At 46.7% G+C, this 19,955-nt stretch overlaps 1 protein-coding gene across 1 annotated transcript in view; it reads right to left on the bottom strand.

Moving 5' to 3' along the window:
* Positions 1-19,955, bottom strand: part of ZFAT (zinc finger and AT-hook domain containing) — a 182,627-nt gene that overhangs the window by 132,309 nt on the left and 30,363 nt on the right. Inside the window, exons 4-6 of the mRNA XM_040431869.1 lie at positions 9,099-9,347; positions 8,016-8,192; positions 6,568-6,721 (exon numbers count right to left, since the gene is read on the bottom strand). Of these exons, the coding sequence (XP_040287803.1) occupies positions 6,568-6,721; positions 8,016-8,192; positions 9,099-9,347 (580 nt within the window). The remainder of the gene's footprint in view (positions 1-6,567; positions 6,722-8,015; positions 8,193-9,098; positions 9,348-19,955) is intronic.

Below are 19,955 nucleotides of genomic sequence, written 5' to 3'. Positions count from 1 at the left end.
TAGGGGCGGTCAGGAAGCTGTGGCAGAGGAAAGAGAAGTGCATTATGGGTTTGTTTGGATACAGCAACAGGAAGTGCTACATACAGGATGGAAACAAAGCGGGGGGATTGGTTTACATGAAAACAGGAGAATCAAATTGAAAAAGAAAAAAATCACAGGGAACACGTACATGAGGTAAGCACCGACATCTGCAGATCTGTTAAAGAGCATTGTAATCCTGTAAAAACCCTTTAGACCGGTCCAGCCCATGCTTCTCATCAGATGTGATTGTGAAGAGATATTGCAGTACGTCGGGTGGTCCGGCACCCAGCAAGAATTGTGCGCGTGTCCCATTTAGGGCTCATGCACACAACCGTATGTATATTTGCCGCCTGCAAAACATGGATCACAGCTGAAGGGGGGGGGGGGCATCACAGCTCAGGGGGGGGGCGCGGGCGCGTCACAGCTCTCCCCATCACAGCTCAGGGGGGCGCGTCACAGCTCTCCCCATCACAGCTCAGGGGGCGTGTCTCAGCTCTCCCCATCACAGCCCAGGGGGGCGCGTCTCAGCTCTCCCCATCACAGCTCAGGGGGCGTGTCTCAGCTCTCCCCATCACAGCTCAGGGGGGCGCGTCACAGCTCTCCCCATCACAGCTCAGGGGGCGTGTCTCAGCTCTCCCCATCACAGCTCAGGGGGCGTGTCTCAGCTCTCCCCATCACAGCTCAGGGGGCGTGTCACAGCTCTCCCCATCACAGCTCAGGGGGCGTGTCACAGCTCTCCCCATCACAGCTCAGGGGGCGTGTCTCAGCTCTCCCCATCACAGCTCAGGGGGCGTGTCTCAGCTCTCCCCATCACAGCTCAGGGGGCGTGTCTCAGCTCTCCCCATCACAGCTCAGGGGGCGTGTCTCAGCTCTCCCCATCACAGCTCAGGGGGCGTGTCTCAGCTCTCCCCATCACAGCTCAGGGGGCGTGTCTCAGCTCTCCCCATCACAGCTCAGGGGGCGTGTCTCAGCTCTCCCCATCACAGCTCAGGGGGCGTGTCTCAGCTCTCCCCATCACAGCTCAGGGGGCGTGTCTCAGCTCTCCCCATCACAGCTCAGGGGGCGTGTCTCAGCTCTCCCCATCACAGCTCAGGGGGCGTGTCTCAGCTCTCCCCATCACAGCTCAGGGGGCGTGTCTCAGCTCTCCCCATCACAGCTCAGGGGGCGTGTCTCAGCTCTCCCCATCACAGCTCAGGGGGCGTGTCTCAGCTCTCCCCATCACAGCTCAGGGGGCGTGTCTCAGCTCTCCCCATCACAGCTCAGGGGGCGTGTCTCAGCTCTCCCCATCACAGCTCAGGGGGCGTGTCTCAGCTCTCCCCATCACAGCTCAGGGGGCGTGTCTCAGCTCTCCCCATCACAGCTCAGGGGGCGTGTCTCAGCTCTCCCCATCACAGCTCAGGGGGCGTGTCTCAGCTCTCCCCATCACAGCTCAGGGGGCGTGTCTCAGCTCTCCCCATCACAGCTCAGGGGGCGTGTCTCAGCTCTCCCCATCACAGCTCAGGGGGCGTGTCTCAGCTCTCCCCATCACAGCTCAGGGGGCGTGTCTCAGCTCTCCCCATCACAGCTCAGGGGGCATGTCTCAGCTCTCCCCATCACAGCTCAGGGGGGCGCGTCTCAGCTCTCCCCATCACAGCTCAGGGGGGCGCGTCTCAGCTCTCCCCATCACAGCTCAGGGGGCGTGTCTAAGCTCTCCCCATCACAGCTCAGGGGGGCACGTCTAAGCTCTCCCCATCACAGCTCAGGGGGGGGCGCGGGCGCGTCACAGCTCTCCCCATCACAGCTCAGGGGGGCGCGTCACAGCTCTCCCCATCACAGCTCAGGGGGCGTGTCTCAGCTCTCCCCATCACAGCTCAGGGGGGCGCGTCTCAGCTCTCCCCATCACAGCTCAGGGGGGCGCGTCACAGCTCTCCCCATCACAGCTCAGGGGGCGTGTCTAAGCTCTCCCCATCACAGCTCAGGGGGGCACGTCTAAGCTCTCCCCATCACAGCTCAGGGGGGGGCGCGGGCGCGTCACAGCTCTCCCCATCACAGCTCAGGGGGGCGCGTCACAGCTCTCCCCATCACAGCTCAGGGGGCGTGTCTCAGCTCTCCCCATCACAGCTCAGGGGGGCGCGTCTCAGCTCTCCCCATCACAGCTCAGGGGGCGTGTCTCAGCTCTCCCCATCACAGCTCAGGGGGGCGCGTCACAGCTCTCCCCATCACAGCTCAGGGGGCGTGTCTCAGCTCTCCCCATCACAGCTCAGGGGGCGTGTCTCAGCTCTCCCCATCACAGCTCAGGGGGCGTGTCTCAGCTCTCCCCATCACAGCTCAGGGGGCGTGTCTCAGCTCTCCCCATCACAGCTCAGGGGGCGTGTCTCAGCTCTCCCCATCACAGCTCAGGGGGCGTGTCTCAGCTCTCCCCATCACAGCTCAGGGGGCGTGTCTCAGCTCTCCCCATCACAGCTCAGGGGGCGTGTCTCAGCTCTCCCCATCACAGCTCAGGGGGCGTGTCTCAGCTCTCCCCATCACAGCTCAGGGGGCGTGTCTCAGCTCTCCCCATCACAGCTCAGGGGGCGTGTCTCAGCTCTCCCCATCACAGCTCAGGGGGCGTGTCTCAGCTCTCCCCATCACAGCTCAGGGGGCGTGTCTCAGCTCTCCCCATCACAGCTCAGGGGGCGTGTCTCAGCTCTCCCCATCACAGCTCAGGGGGCGTGTCTCAGCTCTCCCCATCACAGCTCAGGGGGCGTGTCTCAGCTCTCCCCATCACAGCTCAGGGGGCGTGTCTCAGCTCTCCCCATCACAGCTCAGGGGGCGTGTCTCAGCTCTCCCCATCACAGCTCAGGGGGCGTGTCTCAGCTCTCCCCATCACAGCTCAGGGGGCGTGTCTCAGCTCTCCCCATCACAGCTCAGGAGGTGTGTCTCAGCTCTCCCCATCACAGCTCAGGGGGGCGCGTCTCAGCTCTCCCCATCACAGCTCAGGGGGCGTGTCTCAGCTCTCCCCATCACAGCTCAGGGGGCGCGTCTCAGCTCTCCCCATCACAGCTCAGGGGGCGCGTCTCAGCTCTCCCCATCACAGCTCAGGGGGCGCGTCTCAGCTCTCCCTATCACAGCTCAGGGGGCGTGTCTCAGCTCTCCCCATCACAGCTCAGGGGGCGTGTCTCAGCTCTCCCCATCACAGCTCAGGAAGCAGTTGAAGGCTGAAACTGAGCATGTGCGGCCTTCTAAGTGAGCAGGTGGCGCTATACAGATACATTTTATTGAATAACTCAGTGGCTATGCTAAAATTTTAATTACATGTAATTACAAAAGTGTTCAGATCCAGGTGCTGGTTTGAAAACTGTAGAATATTTTTCATGAGAAAACCCCCTTAACCTGTTAAAAGGAAACTGCTTATGTATTGCTGTTAAACAAGGAGGATTTGTCAGCCAGAGCTCTAAAGGAGGGCAGGCTTTCCATCTGCGGTAATGGACGCCATATTGGTTGTCCCCCATCTTCTTCAGGAGAAGATAGTAAGAACAGTAAAGTTTACCAGCCTGACAGATGAAGATCACTGAATGGCAATGCAAAACATGTGGTAAACAATCCTGCAATGGTTGTCACTGTGCGAACAGAGCCTAATATAAGTTGGGTGGAGTGATGGTAGAGGGGGATCCTCTATAAATTGTATATGACTGGCTCCAGGCAGATAACATCGCACTGAGCTATTAAATTACGTAAAAGCCTGTTACCGGCGATGACAGCATGAATCCCTTATAGGAACATATTTGCGAGCTCTCCCGTAATTTGTGAAATAACATTTATCCGGACTCGTGTCTTCCCCCATTAATCTTCTTTACCAGCGCTTGCTGAACGTCCTAATTGTAAATCTAAAAGTTGTCAGCGCCGAGGGAGAGCGTCTGATTGCAGAAGCGTCTTCAGGGCTCTAATCTACATCTAAGGGAAATTAAAGCAGCAGAATTTAGACCCCTCCGGAGGGCGGCTTCTCAGATCTAGTGCTAAACTCCAGCTGCAGGCCCCCACCGGCCGCGGTTCCTGCACATCAATCCAGCACCTGACAGATCTATTGGCGACAACTACGCAACCTAATTTCCCCTGCCCAGCATTAAAGGCAACAAAACCGGCAAAATATACACCAGGAGCGAGACGTTTCCCCACAATATCAGTGCACGGGAGGAAGTGTTCAATGTTCTTTAGATAATTGAGTCAATTTTTAAATAACGTACATGAATTCGGTTACTTTCACACTAACGTTTCTATTTTCCAGTATTGAGATCAGTCATAGGGTCTCAATACCGGAGAAAAACGCTTCCGTTTTGTCCCCATTCATTGTCAATGGGAACAAAACGTAACTGAACAGAAAGGAGTGCTCCAGAATGCATTCCGTTCAGATTGGTTGTGCTCCCATAACGGAGAGCAAACCACAGCAAGCTGCGGTTCTCTTTCCATCATGGGATGCGGAGCAAAACGGATCCGTCATGACCCACAATGCAAGTCAATGGGGAAGGATCCGTATAACTCTGTCACAATCTACCACAATAGAAAAAGGATCCGTCCCCCATTGACTTTCAATGGAGTTCATGGCGGATCCGTCTTGGCTATGTTAAAGATAATACAACCGGATCAGTTCATAACAGATGCAGACGGTTGTATTATCAGTAACGGATGCATTTTTGCTGAGCCCTGCCCGATCCAGCAAAAACGCTAGTGTGAAAGTAGCCTTACATGGCTGTGTGCTTGATTGCATGCATTTATTTGCAATGCTTGTGAAAGTGTGAAAGTAGCCTTACTGAGTTACATGCTGTATTATACTCCAGAGCTGCACTCATTATTGGTGTAAGTCACTGTTAACATACATTACTTATCCTGTACTGATCCTGAGTTACATCCTGTATTATAATCCAGAGCTGCACTCACTATTCTGCTGGTGGAGTCACTGTGTACTTACATTACATTACTTATCCTGTACTGATCCTGAGTTACATCCTGTATTATACTCCAGAGCTGCACTCACTATTCTGCTGGTGGAGTCACTGTGTACATACATTACATTACTTATCCTGTACTGATCCTGAGTTACATCCTGTATTATAATCCAGAGCTGCACTCACTATTCTGCTGGTGCAGTCACTGTGTACATACATTACTTATCCTGTACTGATCCTGAGTTACATCCTGCATTATACTCCAGAGCTGCACTCACTATTCTGCTGGTGGAGTCACTTTGTACATAGATTACTTTACTTATACTGTACTGATCCTGAGTTACCTCCTGTATTATACTCCAGAGCTGCACTCACTATTCTGCTGGTGCAGTCACTGTGTACATACATTACATTACTTATCCTGTACTGATCCTGAGTTACAGCCTGTATTATACTCCAGAGCTGCACTCACTATTCTGCTGGTGCAGTCACTGTGTACATACATTACATTACTTATCGTGTACTGATCCTGAGTTACATCCTGTATTATACTCCAGAGCTGCACTCACTATTCTGCTGGTGCAGTCACTGTGTACATACATTACATTACTTATCCTGTACTGATCCTGAGTTACGTCCTGCATTATACTCCAGAGCTGCACTCACTATTCTGCTAGTGCAGTCACTGTGTACATACATTACTTATCATGTACTGATCCTGAGTTACATCCTGTATTACACTCCAGAGCTGCACTCACTATTCTGCTGGTGCAGTCACTGTGTATATACATTACATTACTTATCCTGTACTGATCCTGAGTTACATCCTGTATTATACTCCAGAGCTGCACTCACTATTCTGCTAGTGCAGTCACTGTGTACATACATTACATTACTTATCCTCTACTGATCCTGAGTTACATCCTGTATTATACTCCAGAGCTGCACTCACTATTCTGCTGGTGCAGTCACTGAGTACATACATTACATTACTTATCCTGTACTGATCCTGAGTTACATCCTGTATTATACTCCAGAGCTGCACTCACTATTCTGCTGGTACAGTCACTGTGTACATACATTACATTACTTATCCTGTACTGATCCTGAGTTACATCCGGTATTATACCCCAGAGCTGCACTCACTATTCTGCTGGTACAGTCACTGTGTACATACATTACATTACTTATCCTGTACTGATCCTGAGTTACATCCTGTATTATACTACAGAGCTGCACTCACTATTCTGCTGGTGGAGTCACTGTGTACATAGATTACTTTACTTATACTGTACTGATCCTGAGTTACATCTATGACATTTTTAAAAAATATCAAAATAAAAGTGCCATAAAAGTGTTCATTATTACCTGTGTGCCCCATGTCTGGCATATACCTGTACAGTGAGTTATACCTGCATGCAATTATTTTCAAGGAAATTTTTTTTAATGTTGCAGCAAAAAGTGCAAATGTCCATAATAAATTTACTGATAAATTTTATGTGTCCATGTCACTAGCGGAACAGGTTTCTGTGTATTACACTGATTTCAGGCCGGTGCCCTCTTGTATCTCTGGTGAAAAGCCACCGACCTCTCTGAGGACATACAGCAAAAAGATGACAAATAAAGAAGCATAAAGCTGTGCTACCTGCTGGAATGGGCGGCCTGTTCCTGAGGGACTTGTGGGATGGCGTATTCCTGGTATCCTCTCTTCAGCCCCGGCTCTGGATCCGCCGTCTGCGTGTTCACCTCTGGTTCCACCGCTGGAGCTGCAGCTTCTATGGGAACTATTCGTGTTGCTCCTTCCAAGAAGAGAAAGAAAAAAAATGTTAAAAAATATCTGTCATTACAATGTTCTGTCTGAGGATGTTTGACCCTTTGTACCCAGGAACTGTCTGGGTCCCGGAGGTCGGGCCCCCACCAATATCTACCCCCTCTTATTTCCCTGCAGAAGGATAGTCTCTCAGCTACGCAGACATGCTACTGCAGAGCAGAACGTCATTTCTAATGGCTCATTGGGTGGATGTGCACATTGCTTTCCATTCTGAACACCAGGTGGCGGTATACTATGTAGGTAAATGTCAAAAATCTTTAATGCATCCTTTTTATAGGGACATAAGGGAGGGTTCACGTCACGTTTTAGGTCTCCGTTTGATGTATACGTTACAAAAAAAAAAGATACAAAAACGTAGCACACCGCGTACTTGGATCCTGTATCTATGGTGAACGGATGCCAGTGTATGGCAGCAGTCTGAAGCATTCGTTTAATGCAGGGATGCTCAACCTGCGGCCCTCCAGCTGTTGCAAAACTACAACTCCCAGCCTACCTGAACAGCCTACAGCTATCAGATTACAGCAGGGCATTGTGGGAGTTGTAGTTTTGCAACAGCTGGAGGGCCGCAGGTTGAGCATGCCTGGTTTAATGTATACGTTATAAGGATGGGAAAAACGTGATGTGAACCAACCCTAAATAGCAATACCCTAAATAGCAAAAATTGTTCCATTTTTATGACCTATACAATCAGTTAAGGCTGCAGCTATCGACTATTTTTTGTAATCGAGTATTCTATCAATTAATCCAACGATTAATCGAATAACAAAACTAATTAAAAGAATGTTTTTCTTTATAAAAACGTATCAGCCGCCCACCTGGTGCCATCAGGCTGCCCCCCCCAGTGCCACCATCTCCCCATACTAGCCATGTCCCCAGCGCCAGTGAAATAAAATACTTCCCTCTCCTGTAGGTGCACCGCTCCACAGCTCCTCCATCTTCTTCTCCGCGCGCTGCACACAGCGTCGGGTCATAGTGCATGTAAGCGCGCACTATGTCCTGACACATGTGTCAGGATCCAGTGCAGCGCGGTACTGGCCAGCGGGTGACCACGGAGCGGTGAGTAATAGAAAGCGCTTCACTCCCGCTCCATGGTCACATGACACAAACTAATTCTCGATGCAAAAATTTTGCATCGAGGATTTTTTTGTGTCTAATTACTCGATTCAATTGAGTAATCGTTTCAAGCCTACAATAAGTGGCACATTATATATAGTTTGGGGGGGGGGGGGGGGGTCACCCCCAGACATAGAACAGACCGATACCTGGAATAGCCTCGTGAGCCGTTAAGAAAACGCTGACGATGGGATTCACTCCTTGGGGTTTCTCGGCATCTTTCGGCTGCAGTGCTTTTTCCGTTTTCTGCAGGCGCGATCTCTTTGGCTGTTTTTCCTTCTCCTTTTCATTATCTGGCAAAATAAACTTCCCCTCGAAGTCGTTGGCTAAAAAAAAGAAACAAAATATAAAAATCGCCCATATTTCGACATGTTAAGGGCCTGGATGGGATAAAAATCATGGCTGCTTTCTCCCAGACACAGCACCTACCCAGTCCTTAGGTTGCATATGGAATTTCAACTGAGCCTCAGTCACTTGAATAGGGTCGAGCTGCAATACCAGACACAACCCATGGACAGGCGTGGCGCCGTTTGTGAAAGAATGCAGCCATGTTATTCTAACGTCAGACAACCCATTCAGATAAACACGTACTGGGTTCACTATGTTTAGTGTTGGATGCGTTAGGACACAGCCACAGTCAGACTCCAACTTAGCTGAACTAATACACCATCCGTCTCAAAGGGGCTTAAAAGGGGTTAACCTGGAAGTAATAACATATCAATGTAACATAAAAAATAAAATCATACTTACCTCATCCATTTGCTTGCGAAAAGCTGGCTGCCGCCATCTTGATTGAAGATTTAGCATGAATTCTTGCATGGCCCCTGATGATGACATACCTTATCGCACACAGGATTTCGTGCAAGATCTTCAATCAAGATGGCGGCGGCCGGCAGGTCGCAAGCAAACAGATTTTTTAGTTTTTTACCGCCATTCAGGGAAAATGAATTCGCTACCGCAAAGCACGAGGAAATTTCGGCTATGCGGCGAATTGAATTTTACCTGAAATTCGGTTGGAAGTCCACTTCGTCAACACTATTGATGACCTATCCTCAGGACGGGTCATCAATACCAGATTGGTGAGAGCCCAACCCCCGGCACCCACACCAAGCAGCTGTTTCTGGTGGCTGAGGTGCCGGAAACTATATATAGTGGACGGAGTGGAAGCCAGAAGGCTCCACCGGTGGCCGTGCCGGGGTACTGCAGCTCGGCTCCCATAAAGGCTCACCCACCTTGAGTGACATCCTCATCGTCATTTAACACGATGATGCAGATGTGTTTTGTCAGCTGTCTGAGGTTGGAGAACGTTCGGCTGCATTTTCGGCATTCCAAGCTGTCCGGCACGGGCTCAGGGGACAGGCGTCCCTCCTCGTTGTCCTCTTTAGGCAGGCTTCCATTGGTCTCGGTGGGCTCCTCCTCAGCGACTGATTTCTTTGTGGACCCTTTAGGTCGTCCTCTTTTTCGTTTCACAACGCACAATTCTACAAGGAATAAAAAACACACAGCAAAATTAAACAGAAACCTCTCAAAAAAAAAAAAAAAAAAAGTTAATTATTTTATTTTTTTAACCACCAGACTTTCCAAAAGTTAGGGAAATTACTTGGATTCACTTCAAAACATATCGTTATAGGTGCTCAGGTTTTTTTTTCTGATACAAAAATCCATAATTGCTGCATAGTGGTCGGCAGCCACCGCTGCTGCACGTGGGACCCCGAAGCAGGTGGACGGTCACTGCACCTCTGCTAAAGTTGCAGAAAAGGCTTGACTTTTCACAGCAGTATCGGAATTAGACCTCTGCTGGTTGGTAAAGGGTTGTCTTCTCCGATGAGTCTTGTCTTCTGCTTCATGGAACGGATGGACGTTGGCGTGTCAGGAGAGGAACATCAGGGAACAAGCACCCTGCAACCATTGCTGGAAGAACACAAAATGGTGGCGGCAGCGGTATGGGCTGCAGAAGGTTTTCATGGTATTCTCTGGGCCACTTACCTATGTGGAAGGCACTCTACACTGATTTGGGTATGAATCCATCCCTGCAGATCACGTACACCCATACATACTGATTGTCTCCCTTGCGCCGGATGGGTTCTTCCAGCAAAACTATGTGATGTGTCACACGGCTAGAAATGTCTGACATTGGGTGGAAGAGGATGACCAAGACTACAAAGTACTACCCTGGTTCCCTAATTCCCCAGATGTTAACCCAATTGAGCATCTGTGGGACCACCCCGATGGTCATGTTCACTCTATGGATCCTCCCCCGCGCCCCCTCCAGCATGGCTTCAGATACCTGTGACAACCTACCCGGACCTCAGAGTCACTCCGGGCCCCTCTAGCTGCTGCCCACAGCGCTGACTCTGGATATTAGCTGGCGGTCATATTAATAGGACTGGACCGTGTGTTAGACATGAACAGGTAGAGTGTTTTTCCCAGAGCCGACACTGAGTGATACTGACGTGATCCACCTCATCCGAGGCAGTGATAAGGATTAATATCGCAGACACTTCACGGTAAATTATTCATGTGTCGTCCAGCAGCCGCGCGGAGGAGACATCACACAGCATGTATAACGAGGCTGCCCCTTCTCCGAGCTCCAGGTTTGGGCCGCTCTCATAGTGGCTGGCCCGTCGGCCGGGGAAAAAAAAAGGACCTGGAGCGGAGCGGGCGGCCGCTCGCTTGTTGGAAACGGCCGCGGAGACCCCCCCCCGGCGACCCCAAAGAGGGCACAACCCGAAACGCAGGTAGGCCCGAGAGAAGCCGAGGCCTAAAGTGGTGCGGTGGCCCCCGGAGAAGCGTGGGATCCTCTGTAAGAGCTCCCCGTGGTGCTCCGAGGACAGTTCACCAGATGTTCAGCCCAACCACTTAGGGGACGCCCATGCTGGAACTGGAGACCCAGCAGGGGCCCATACTAGAATAAGAAAGGGGGGGGGGGGGGCGACACCCCCGTGGACCCTGAGAACGGTGAGACCAGGAGGGTCACCTCTTCAGCAGCTCGCACCCGACGTGGCAGAAGACTGGTATGGCGGGAGGGTCTGTCTTCACAGAACCAGGTGACCCTTTGAAGGGCGGGAAGCAGGGGAGCGAGGCTGCCCTGGTCCACCTTTTCTTCTGTGGGGAGGTTGGGCGGTCAGGGAAACAGACACCGGTCTTGCTCCCCGGGAAGATAGAGAGGCTAGGCGACTCTGCTTCCCATACCTAAAAAGGGAAAAATAACAAAAAGGAAGCCGCTCTGCCAGCAGGGAGGTCTGCCTCCTGTGACACTAAGCTAAAAACTGATATGCTCTCTCCAGGCTGGAGGGGGTAAAGCCAGCTGGGAAGGAGTTATCACTTTTCAGCCTAGTGTCGCCTCCTAGTGGCAGCTATACCCACGGTCCTGTGTCCCCCAATGATACGAGCGAGAAAAGACATTTGTCCATCCAGTTTGGCCTGTTATCCTGCAAGTTGATCCAGAGGAAGGCAAAAAAAAAAACTGAGGTAGAAGCCAAATTTTCCCCACTTTTAAGGGGAAAAAAATTCCTTCCCGACTCCAATCAGGCATCAGAATATCTCCCTGGATCAACGACCCCTCTCTAGTAGCTATAGCCTGTAATATTATTACACTCCAGAAATACATCCAGGCCCCTCTTGAATTCCTTTATTGTACTCCCCATCACCACCTCCTCAGGCAGAGAGCTCCATAGTCTCACTGCTCTTACCGTAAAGAATCCTCTTCTATGTTTGTGTACAAACCTTCTTTCCTCCAGACGCAGAGGATGTCCCCTCGTCACAAACCCTTTTTTTTTTTAAATCAGATACATTTTTATTATTTTGTAAAAATAAACAAACAATATAATTTTACAAAATTCTTGTGTCATATATTATGTTCAACACAGTGCAAAAATACTCATTGTACAAAACAGGATAGTCAATAAACAGGATCCTTAACATAAAGATCCAACAACCAAACTCCCCTCCCCCTCCTCCCCCCCCCCACCCCCCCCCCCACTGTGAGACCTTGTTGTGAGTAGTTAAGCATAAACATGTGTAAGGCCTCTTTCACACTTGCGTTGTTGGGATCCGGCATGCACTTCCGTTGCCGGAGGTGCCTGCCGGATCCGGAAAAACGCAAGTGTACTGAAAGCATTTGAAGACGGAACCGTCTTCCAAATGCTTTCAGTGTTACTATGGCACCCAGGACGCTATTAAAGTCCTGGTTGCCATAGTAGGAGCGGGGAGCGGGGGAGCAGTATACTTACAGTCCGTGCGGCTCCCGGGGCGCTCCAGAATGACGTCAGAGCGCCCCATGCGCATGGATGACGTGATCCATGTGATCACGTGATCCATGCGCTTGGGGCGCCCTGACGTCACTCTGGAGCGCCCGGGGAGCCGCACGGACGGTAAGTATACTGCTCCCCCGCTCCCCACTACACTTACCATGGCTGTCAGGACTTTAGCGTCCCGGCAGCCATGGTAACCACTCTGAAAAAGCTAAATGTCGGCTCCGGCAATGCGCCGAAACGACGGTTAGCTTAAGGCCGGATCCGGATCAATGCCTTCCAATGGGCATTAATTCCGGATCCGGCCTTGCGGCAAGTGTTCCGGATTTTTGGCCGGAGCAAAAAGCGCAGCATGCTGCGGTATTTTCTCCGGCCAAAAAACGTTCCGTACCGGAACTGAAGACATCCTGATGCATCCTGAACGGATTACTCTCCATTCAGAATGCATTAGGATAATCCTGATCAGGATTCTTCCGGCATAGAGTCCCGACGACGGAACTCTATGCCGGAAGACAATAACGCAGGTGTGAAAGAGCCCTAAGACCTATTTGTTTTAGTAACAGACCAGGACATCACCTGTGCACTATAAAGCTTCAGCACACTAGGCTTAAGCAAACACAATCAGCCCCATCTCTCCCCTCCCGGGCTAGCCCGAGAAGATCCTCAGACTAGATAGCCATGTACTACAAACTCCAGATCTGTCAATCCAGGGGCCCCAAACGGTATCAAATTTCGACATGCTATTACGCTTCATGTATACTCCTCTTTCCAATCTTATGACTGTATTCATTCTGGTAATGAATTCCGATATGCTTGGGGGAAGCGGCTGTATCCATTTAGCAGCTAGGGTTTTGCGTGCCTGATATAAGATTCTGTTGATTCCGATTGTAACATTTGGTGGCAAGTTATCCGAATCTAACATACCAAGCAAGCAAAAGCTAGGATCCAGTTTATAATTAGCGCTATACATTTTGTTTAATAAATGTATTATATCTGTCCAATAGCCCTGTAGCGCACTGCAATTCCACAGAATATGCAACGTCACAGTCCTGGGGATAAATAGATGATGGGAGAAATCTCTGTACTGACCCCTGATATATTTATACATTGTTATTAGATCTCCCCTCAGTCGTCTTTTTTCTAAAGTGAATAACCCTAATTTTGATAATCTTTCAGAGTACTGTAGTTGCCCCATTCCAGTTATTACTTTAGTTGCCCTCCTCTGGACCCTCTCCAGCTCTGCTATGTCTGCATTGTTCACAGGAGCCCAGAACTGTACACAGTACTCCATGTGTGGTCTGACTAATGATTTGTAAAGTAGTAGGAATATGTTCTCATCACGGGCATCTATGCCCCTTTTGATACAACCCATTATCTTATTGGCCTTGGCAGCAGCTGCCTGACACTGGTTTTTGCAGCTTAGTTTGCTGTTTATTAAAATTCCTAGATCCTTTTCCATGTCAGTGTTACCAAGTGTTTTACCATTTAGTATGTACGGGTGACTTGCATTATTCCTTCCCATGTGCATAACCTTACATTTGTCAGTGTTAAACCTCATCTGCCACTTCTCTGCCCAAGCTTCCAATCTATCCAGATCCCTCTGTAGTAGTATACTGTCCTCTGTAGTATATATACAGTATACTGTCCTCTGTAGTATATATACAGTATACTGTCCTCTGTAGTATATATACAGTATACTGTCCTCTGTAGTATATATATACAGTATACTGTCCTCTGTAGTATATATACAGTATACTGTCCTCTGTAGTGTATATATACAGTATACTGTCCTCTGTAGTATATATATATACAGTATACTGTCCTCTGTAGTATATATATACAGTATACTGTCCTCTGTAGTATATATATACAGTATACTGTCCTCTGTAGTGTATGTATATATATATATATATATATATATATACACACAGTATACTGTCCTCTGTAGTATATATATACAGTATACTGTCCTCTGTAGTATATATACAGTATACTGTCCTCTGTAGTATATATACAGTATACTGTCCTCTGTAGTATATATATACAGTATACTGTCCTCTGTAGTGTATGTATATATATATATATATATATATACACACAGTATACTGTCCTCTGTAGTATATATATACAGTATACTGTCCTCTGTAGTATATATACAGTATACTGTCCTCTGTAGTATATATATATACAGTATACTGTCCTCTGTAGTGTATGTATATATATATATATATATATACACAGTATACTGTCCTCTGTAGTATATATATATACAGTATACGGTCCTCTGTAGTATATATACAGTATACTGTCCTCTGTAGTATATACACAGTATACTGTCCTCTGTAGTATATACACAGTATACTGTCCTCTGTAGTATATATATACAGTATACTGTCCTCTGTAGTATATATATACAGTATACTGTCCTCTGTAGTATATATAGAGTATACTGTCCTCTATAGTATATATACAGTATACTGTCCTCTGTAGTATATATATATACAGTATACTATCCTCTGTAGTATATATATATATACAGTATACTGTCCTCTGTAGTATATATATACAGTATACTGTCCTCTGTAGTATATATATACAGTATACTGTCCTCTGTAGTATATATATATATACAGTATACTATCCTCTGTAGTATATATATATACAGTATACTGTCCTCTGTAGTATATATACAGTATACTGTCCTCTGTAGTATATATATACAGTATACTGTCCTCTGTAGTATATATATACAGTATACTATCCTCTGTAGTATATATATACAGTATACTATCCTCTGTAGTATATATACAGTATACTATCCTCTGTAGTATATATATATATATATATATATACAGTATACTATCCTCTGTAGTATATATATATATACAGTATACTATCCTCTGTAGTATATATATATATACAGTATACTATCCTCTGTAGTATATATACAGTATACTGTCCTCTGTAGTATATATACAGTATACTGTCCTCTGTAGTATATATATACAGTATACTATCCTCTGTAGTATATATATATACAGTATACTATCCTCTGTAGTATATATACAGTATACTGTCCTCTGTAGTATATATACAGTATACTGTCCTCTGTAGTATATATACAGTATACTATCCTCTGTAGTATATATATATATATATACAGTATACTGTCCTCTGTAGTATATATACAGTATACTATCCTCTGTAGTATATATATATACAGTATACTGTCCTCTGTAGTATATATATATACAGTATACTGTCCTCTGTAGTATATATATATATATACAGTATACTGTCCTCTGTAGTATATATACAGTATACTATCCTCGGTAGTATATATATATATATACACAGTATACTATCCTCTGTAGTATATATATACAGTATACTGTCCTCTGTAGTATATATACAGTATACTGTCCTCTGTAGTATATATACAGTATACTGTCCTCTGTAGTATATATACAGTATACTGTCCTCTGTAGTATATATACAGTATACTGTCCTCTGTAGTATATATACAGTATACTGTCCTCTGTAGTATATATATATATATATATATATATACATATATACACAGTATACTGTCCTCTGTAGTATATATATATATATATATATATATATATATATATATATATACACACACAGTATACTGTCCTCTGTAGTATATATACAGTATACTGTCCTCTGTAGTGTATATATACAGTATACTGTCCTCTGTAGTATATATACAGTATACTGTCCTCTGTAGTATATATACAGTATACTGTCCTCTGTAGTATATATACAGTATACTGTCCTCTGTAGTATATATATATATACAGTATACTGTCCTCTGTAGTATATATACAGTATACTGTCCTCTGTAGTATATATATATATACAGTATACTGTCCTCTTCAGTGTTAATTACTTTACACAGTTTAGTGTCATCTGCGAAAATTGATACTTTACTGTGCAAGCCTTCTACAAGATCATTAATAAATATATTGAAGAGAATAGGGCCCAATACTGACCCCTGAGGTACCCCACTAGTGACAGTGACCCAATCTGAGTATGTACCGTTAATAACCACCCTCTGTTTTCTATCATTGAGCCAGTTACTTACCCACATACAGATGTTTTCTCCCAGTCCGAGCATTCTCATTTTATATACTAACCTTTTATGAGGTACAGTGTCAAATGCTTTGGAGAAGTCCAGATACACGACATCCATTGATTCGCCGCTGTCAAGTCTAGAACTTACCTCCTCACAGAAACTGATTAAATTAGTTTGACATGACCGATCCCTCACGAAGCCATGCTGATATGGCGTTATTTGCTTATTTCCGTTGAGATGCTCTAAGATAACATCTCTCAGAAAACCTTCAAACAGTTTACCCACAACAGATGTTAAACCTATAGTTTCCAGGCTCTGTTTTTGGACCCTTTTTGAATATTGGCACCACATTTGCTATGGTAAGACGGTAAGAAAAGGTGGAGGAGTGGGGGGGAAGGGAGGAGGTTAAGCATGGGAGGATCTAGTTAAGGAAAGAATGAGAAGCAGGATCCACAGAAGAAGGAGGAGGACATAATGGAAGATGACAGCAAAATAAATAGCAACCCACACCAGAAACCCACTTATTAAATAATTATATATGTAGACTGGGTGAGGGCAGGTTATGTGGGCCCTGGCTGTTAAAGTTCATGGGCCCCTTACAACACACACCTGGGTTGGCTTAATGGCTGATCTATATACAGAAGGTCCACACGCATCTGTCGGGACAGCTCACGTCTCCTCCTGGCTGCTGGGTTCTGCCAGGGTGAAAGGCGCCCCAACAGAGGAGGGATATACCATAAAGATTTATTCTTAGAATACCCCTATACGGGGTGCTAAAACAGATTAAGGATCTGTGGGCCCCCACTTCTCACGGGCCCTTGGCCATGGTGATTATGAGACACCCTCTGCAGCTATATACATTACATATTGCAGAGTTTCTGGTCTTCTACAATATTGCCCGGGGCTGCGGGATCAATTATAAACCCTACAGTCATTGTGCCGTGCCAAAGTTCAATGCTTTACCATTATACCCGCGATCTGCCAACCCCCCCCTCCCCCTTAATCTTCGACATTGATCTGGTGTTAGGGACCTGCCGCTCGGAACATTCTCCTGAACCAAGAGATTAATGTCTTCCCTGCCCGGCTCCGTGTACGTCATTTGTCACTGTCTGCAGCGCTGCGAGATACGGAGGCCGCACATAGGAAGAGGATCAGAAAAAAAAGCTTGGGTAAATCCCGGTTAGTCCCCCGAATACAATTTTTCATTAAATCTTTGCAAAAAAAATAAAATAATTTTACTTTAAAAGCACAAACTTTCACCAAATATAAAGGTGTCCGTACACATAGGAAGTTGGCCAAACCCACCCATCGAATGCGTGCGGGGGTGTCCCGACTCCTCGAACAAGGTCAGCTGCAATAAAGATCAGGGCAGGTGGGATTTCAACATGGCAATGGCTTACTACACATCAGATTGGTGGGGGTCTGACTCCTGGTACCGGACAGCGACGTGCAGGCTACGAGCCGCGGATGATCAGTGCGGCTCACTGTGAAGCTCGCAATCCCAGCACGCTAGCTGTGATCTCGGCCTGATCTGTCAGTATTAAAGCCCAGCGCGACATTCAGAGGATCTACATCAGGTAAGTGTGCAGAATATTAAAAGGGACCCCGTCAGCTCCAAAACATCCCCCAAACTAAAGTAAGCAGTGTACCGTGTAAGCGACACAGAGTCCAATTACGTACTTTGTATGGTCATACTTGTAGGCATCACAAACCAGCAGTGAAAATGCATTGAGAGGACTCCTGAGCTCGTGCACATAATGGAGAGGACTCCAAGAAGAGTCTCAATGCATTTCACTGCTGGTTTGCGGGAGCACAGCGTCAGAATGCATGCGAGTATGAAGATAAAAAGCATCCCTTACACTATACACCGCTTACTCTAGTATGGGAGCGGACAGATTCCCTTTAACGGCTACATGAGAGAGCCGTGTGCGCGATCAAAGAAACTACCGGGGTCTACACACACTTACCGTAGTCACTCCACACACGCCTGAGAGGGTGTCCCATAACTCTGCAGAGATCATACAGCTGCGGGACAGAAGAGCCGATTCCCATAGAGAAGGCAAAACCAACACCACTACCCTAAACCCCAGAAGAAACTCCACCAACAACCCAAATATGAGGGAATAATACAGTGTTCATCCAGAGCCACAACCAGCAAACTTAGAAACTGCTACTGGTTTTCCTCCAGTTGGTAGGAAGCAAAGGCTTCTCTAAATAATCCGGAGCCGGAGCGCTCGGCAGTTGAGCCCAGCAGCCCCACTGAAGCCAGAATCTACCCCAGGACGACAAACAAGCGAGAATTAACCCCTGGAGAACAAGCTCAAGCGAGGATCATCCTCTACGAACGAGACCTTGTATGGCTTAGTAACCCTTTCCCTACCCCCCCCCCCCCCCCCCCCCTAGACCAACGAGCATTGTTAACGGAAATTTGAAAAATATTCACCGTTTTCTAAATTTGAATCTCTCCGCTTTTAAAACATATAGTGATGCCTCATAAAATATTTATTAATTAACATTCCCCATATGTCTCCTTTATGTTGGCATCATTTTGGTAATTTACATTTTATTTTTTTAGGACGTTTAAAATTTTAGAAGCAATTTTTAAAAAAATTTAAGAAAATTTCCAAAGTCAGCTTTTTTAAAAGGACCAGTTCAGTTCTGAAGTCACTTTGTGGGGCAGAACCAACCCATTTTAGAAAACGACACCCCCTCAAACTATTCAAAACTGATTTTAGAAATGTTGTTAACCCTTTAGGTATTCCATAGGAATGAAAGCAAAATAGAGGAGAAATTTCAAAATTTCAAATTCTTTGCAGATTTTCCATTTTAGGCCTCCTGCACATGACCGTATGGCTTTTTCAGCGTTTTGCGGTCCGTTTTAAACTGATCCGTTGTTCCGTTTTTTTGTTTCCGTTGTGTTTTTCCGTATGGCGTATACAGTATACAGTAATTACATAAAAAAATTGGGCTGGGCATAAAATTTTCAATAGATAGTTCCGCAAAAACGGAACGGATACGAACACATAAGGAGTACATTCCGTATGTGTTTTTTGGGAACCCATTGACTTGAATGGAGCCACGGAACACGATTTGCGGGCAATAATAGGACATGTTCTATATTTCAACGGAGTACGCATACGGAGAACATTCCGTTTTTTTTGCGGAACCATTGAAATGAATGGTTCCGTATACGGAACGCAAAAAACGGCCCGTAAACGCTCATGCACATGAACGTGCCGTTTTTTGCGGTCTGCAAAAAACAGATGCAGCCCGTGTGCCTTCTGCAATTTGCGGAACGGAACAGGAGGCCTATTATAGAGATGCCTATTCTTGTCCGCAAAACGGACAAGAATAGGACATGTCTCATAATTTTTGCGGGGTCACGGAACGGAGCACACAGAGTGCTGTCCGCATCTTTTGCGGACCCATTGAAATGAATGGTTCCGTATACGGAATCAAAATATGGCCCGTATACGGAACGCAAAAAACGTTTGTGTGCCTGAGCCCTTAATCAATTTTTTCCTGGAACACATTAAAGGGTTAACAGCAAAACAAACCTCAATATTTATTACCCTGATTCTGCAGTTTACAGAAACACCCCATATGCGGTTATACACCGCTGTACGGGCACACGGCAGGGCGCAGAAGGAAAGGAACGCCATATTGTTTTTGGAGGGCAGATTTTGCGGGAATGGTCTTTGGGCACCATGTTGCATTTGAAGAGGCCCTGAGGT

Source organism: Bufo bufo, chromosome 5, assembly GCF_905171765.1.
Source record: "Bufo bufo chromosome 5, aBufBuf1.1, whole genome shotgun sequence".
NCBI lineage: Eukaryota > Metazoa > Chordata > Amphibia > Anura > Bufonidae > Bufo > Bufo bufo.
The sequence above is the reverse complement of the archived record's forward strand: the minus strand, read 5'-3'. Positions and strand labels throughout refer to the sequence as shown.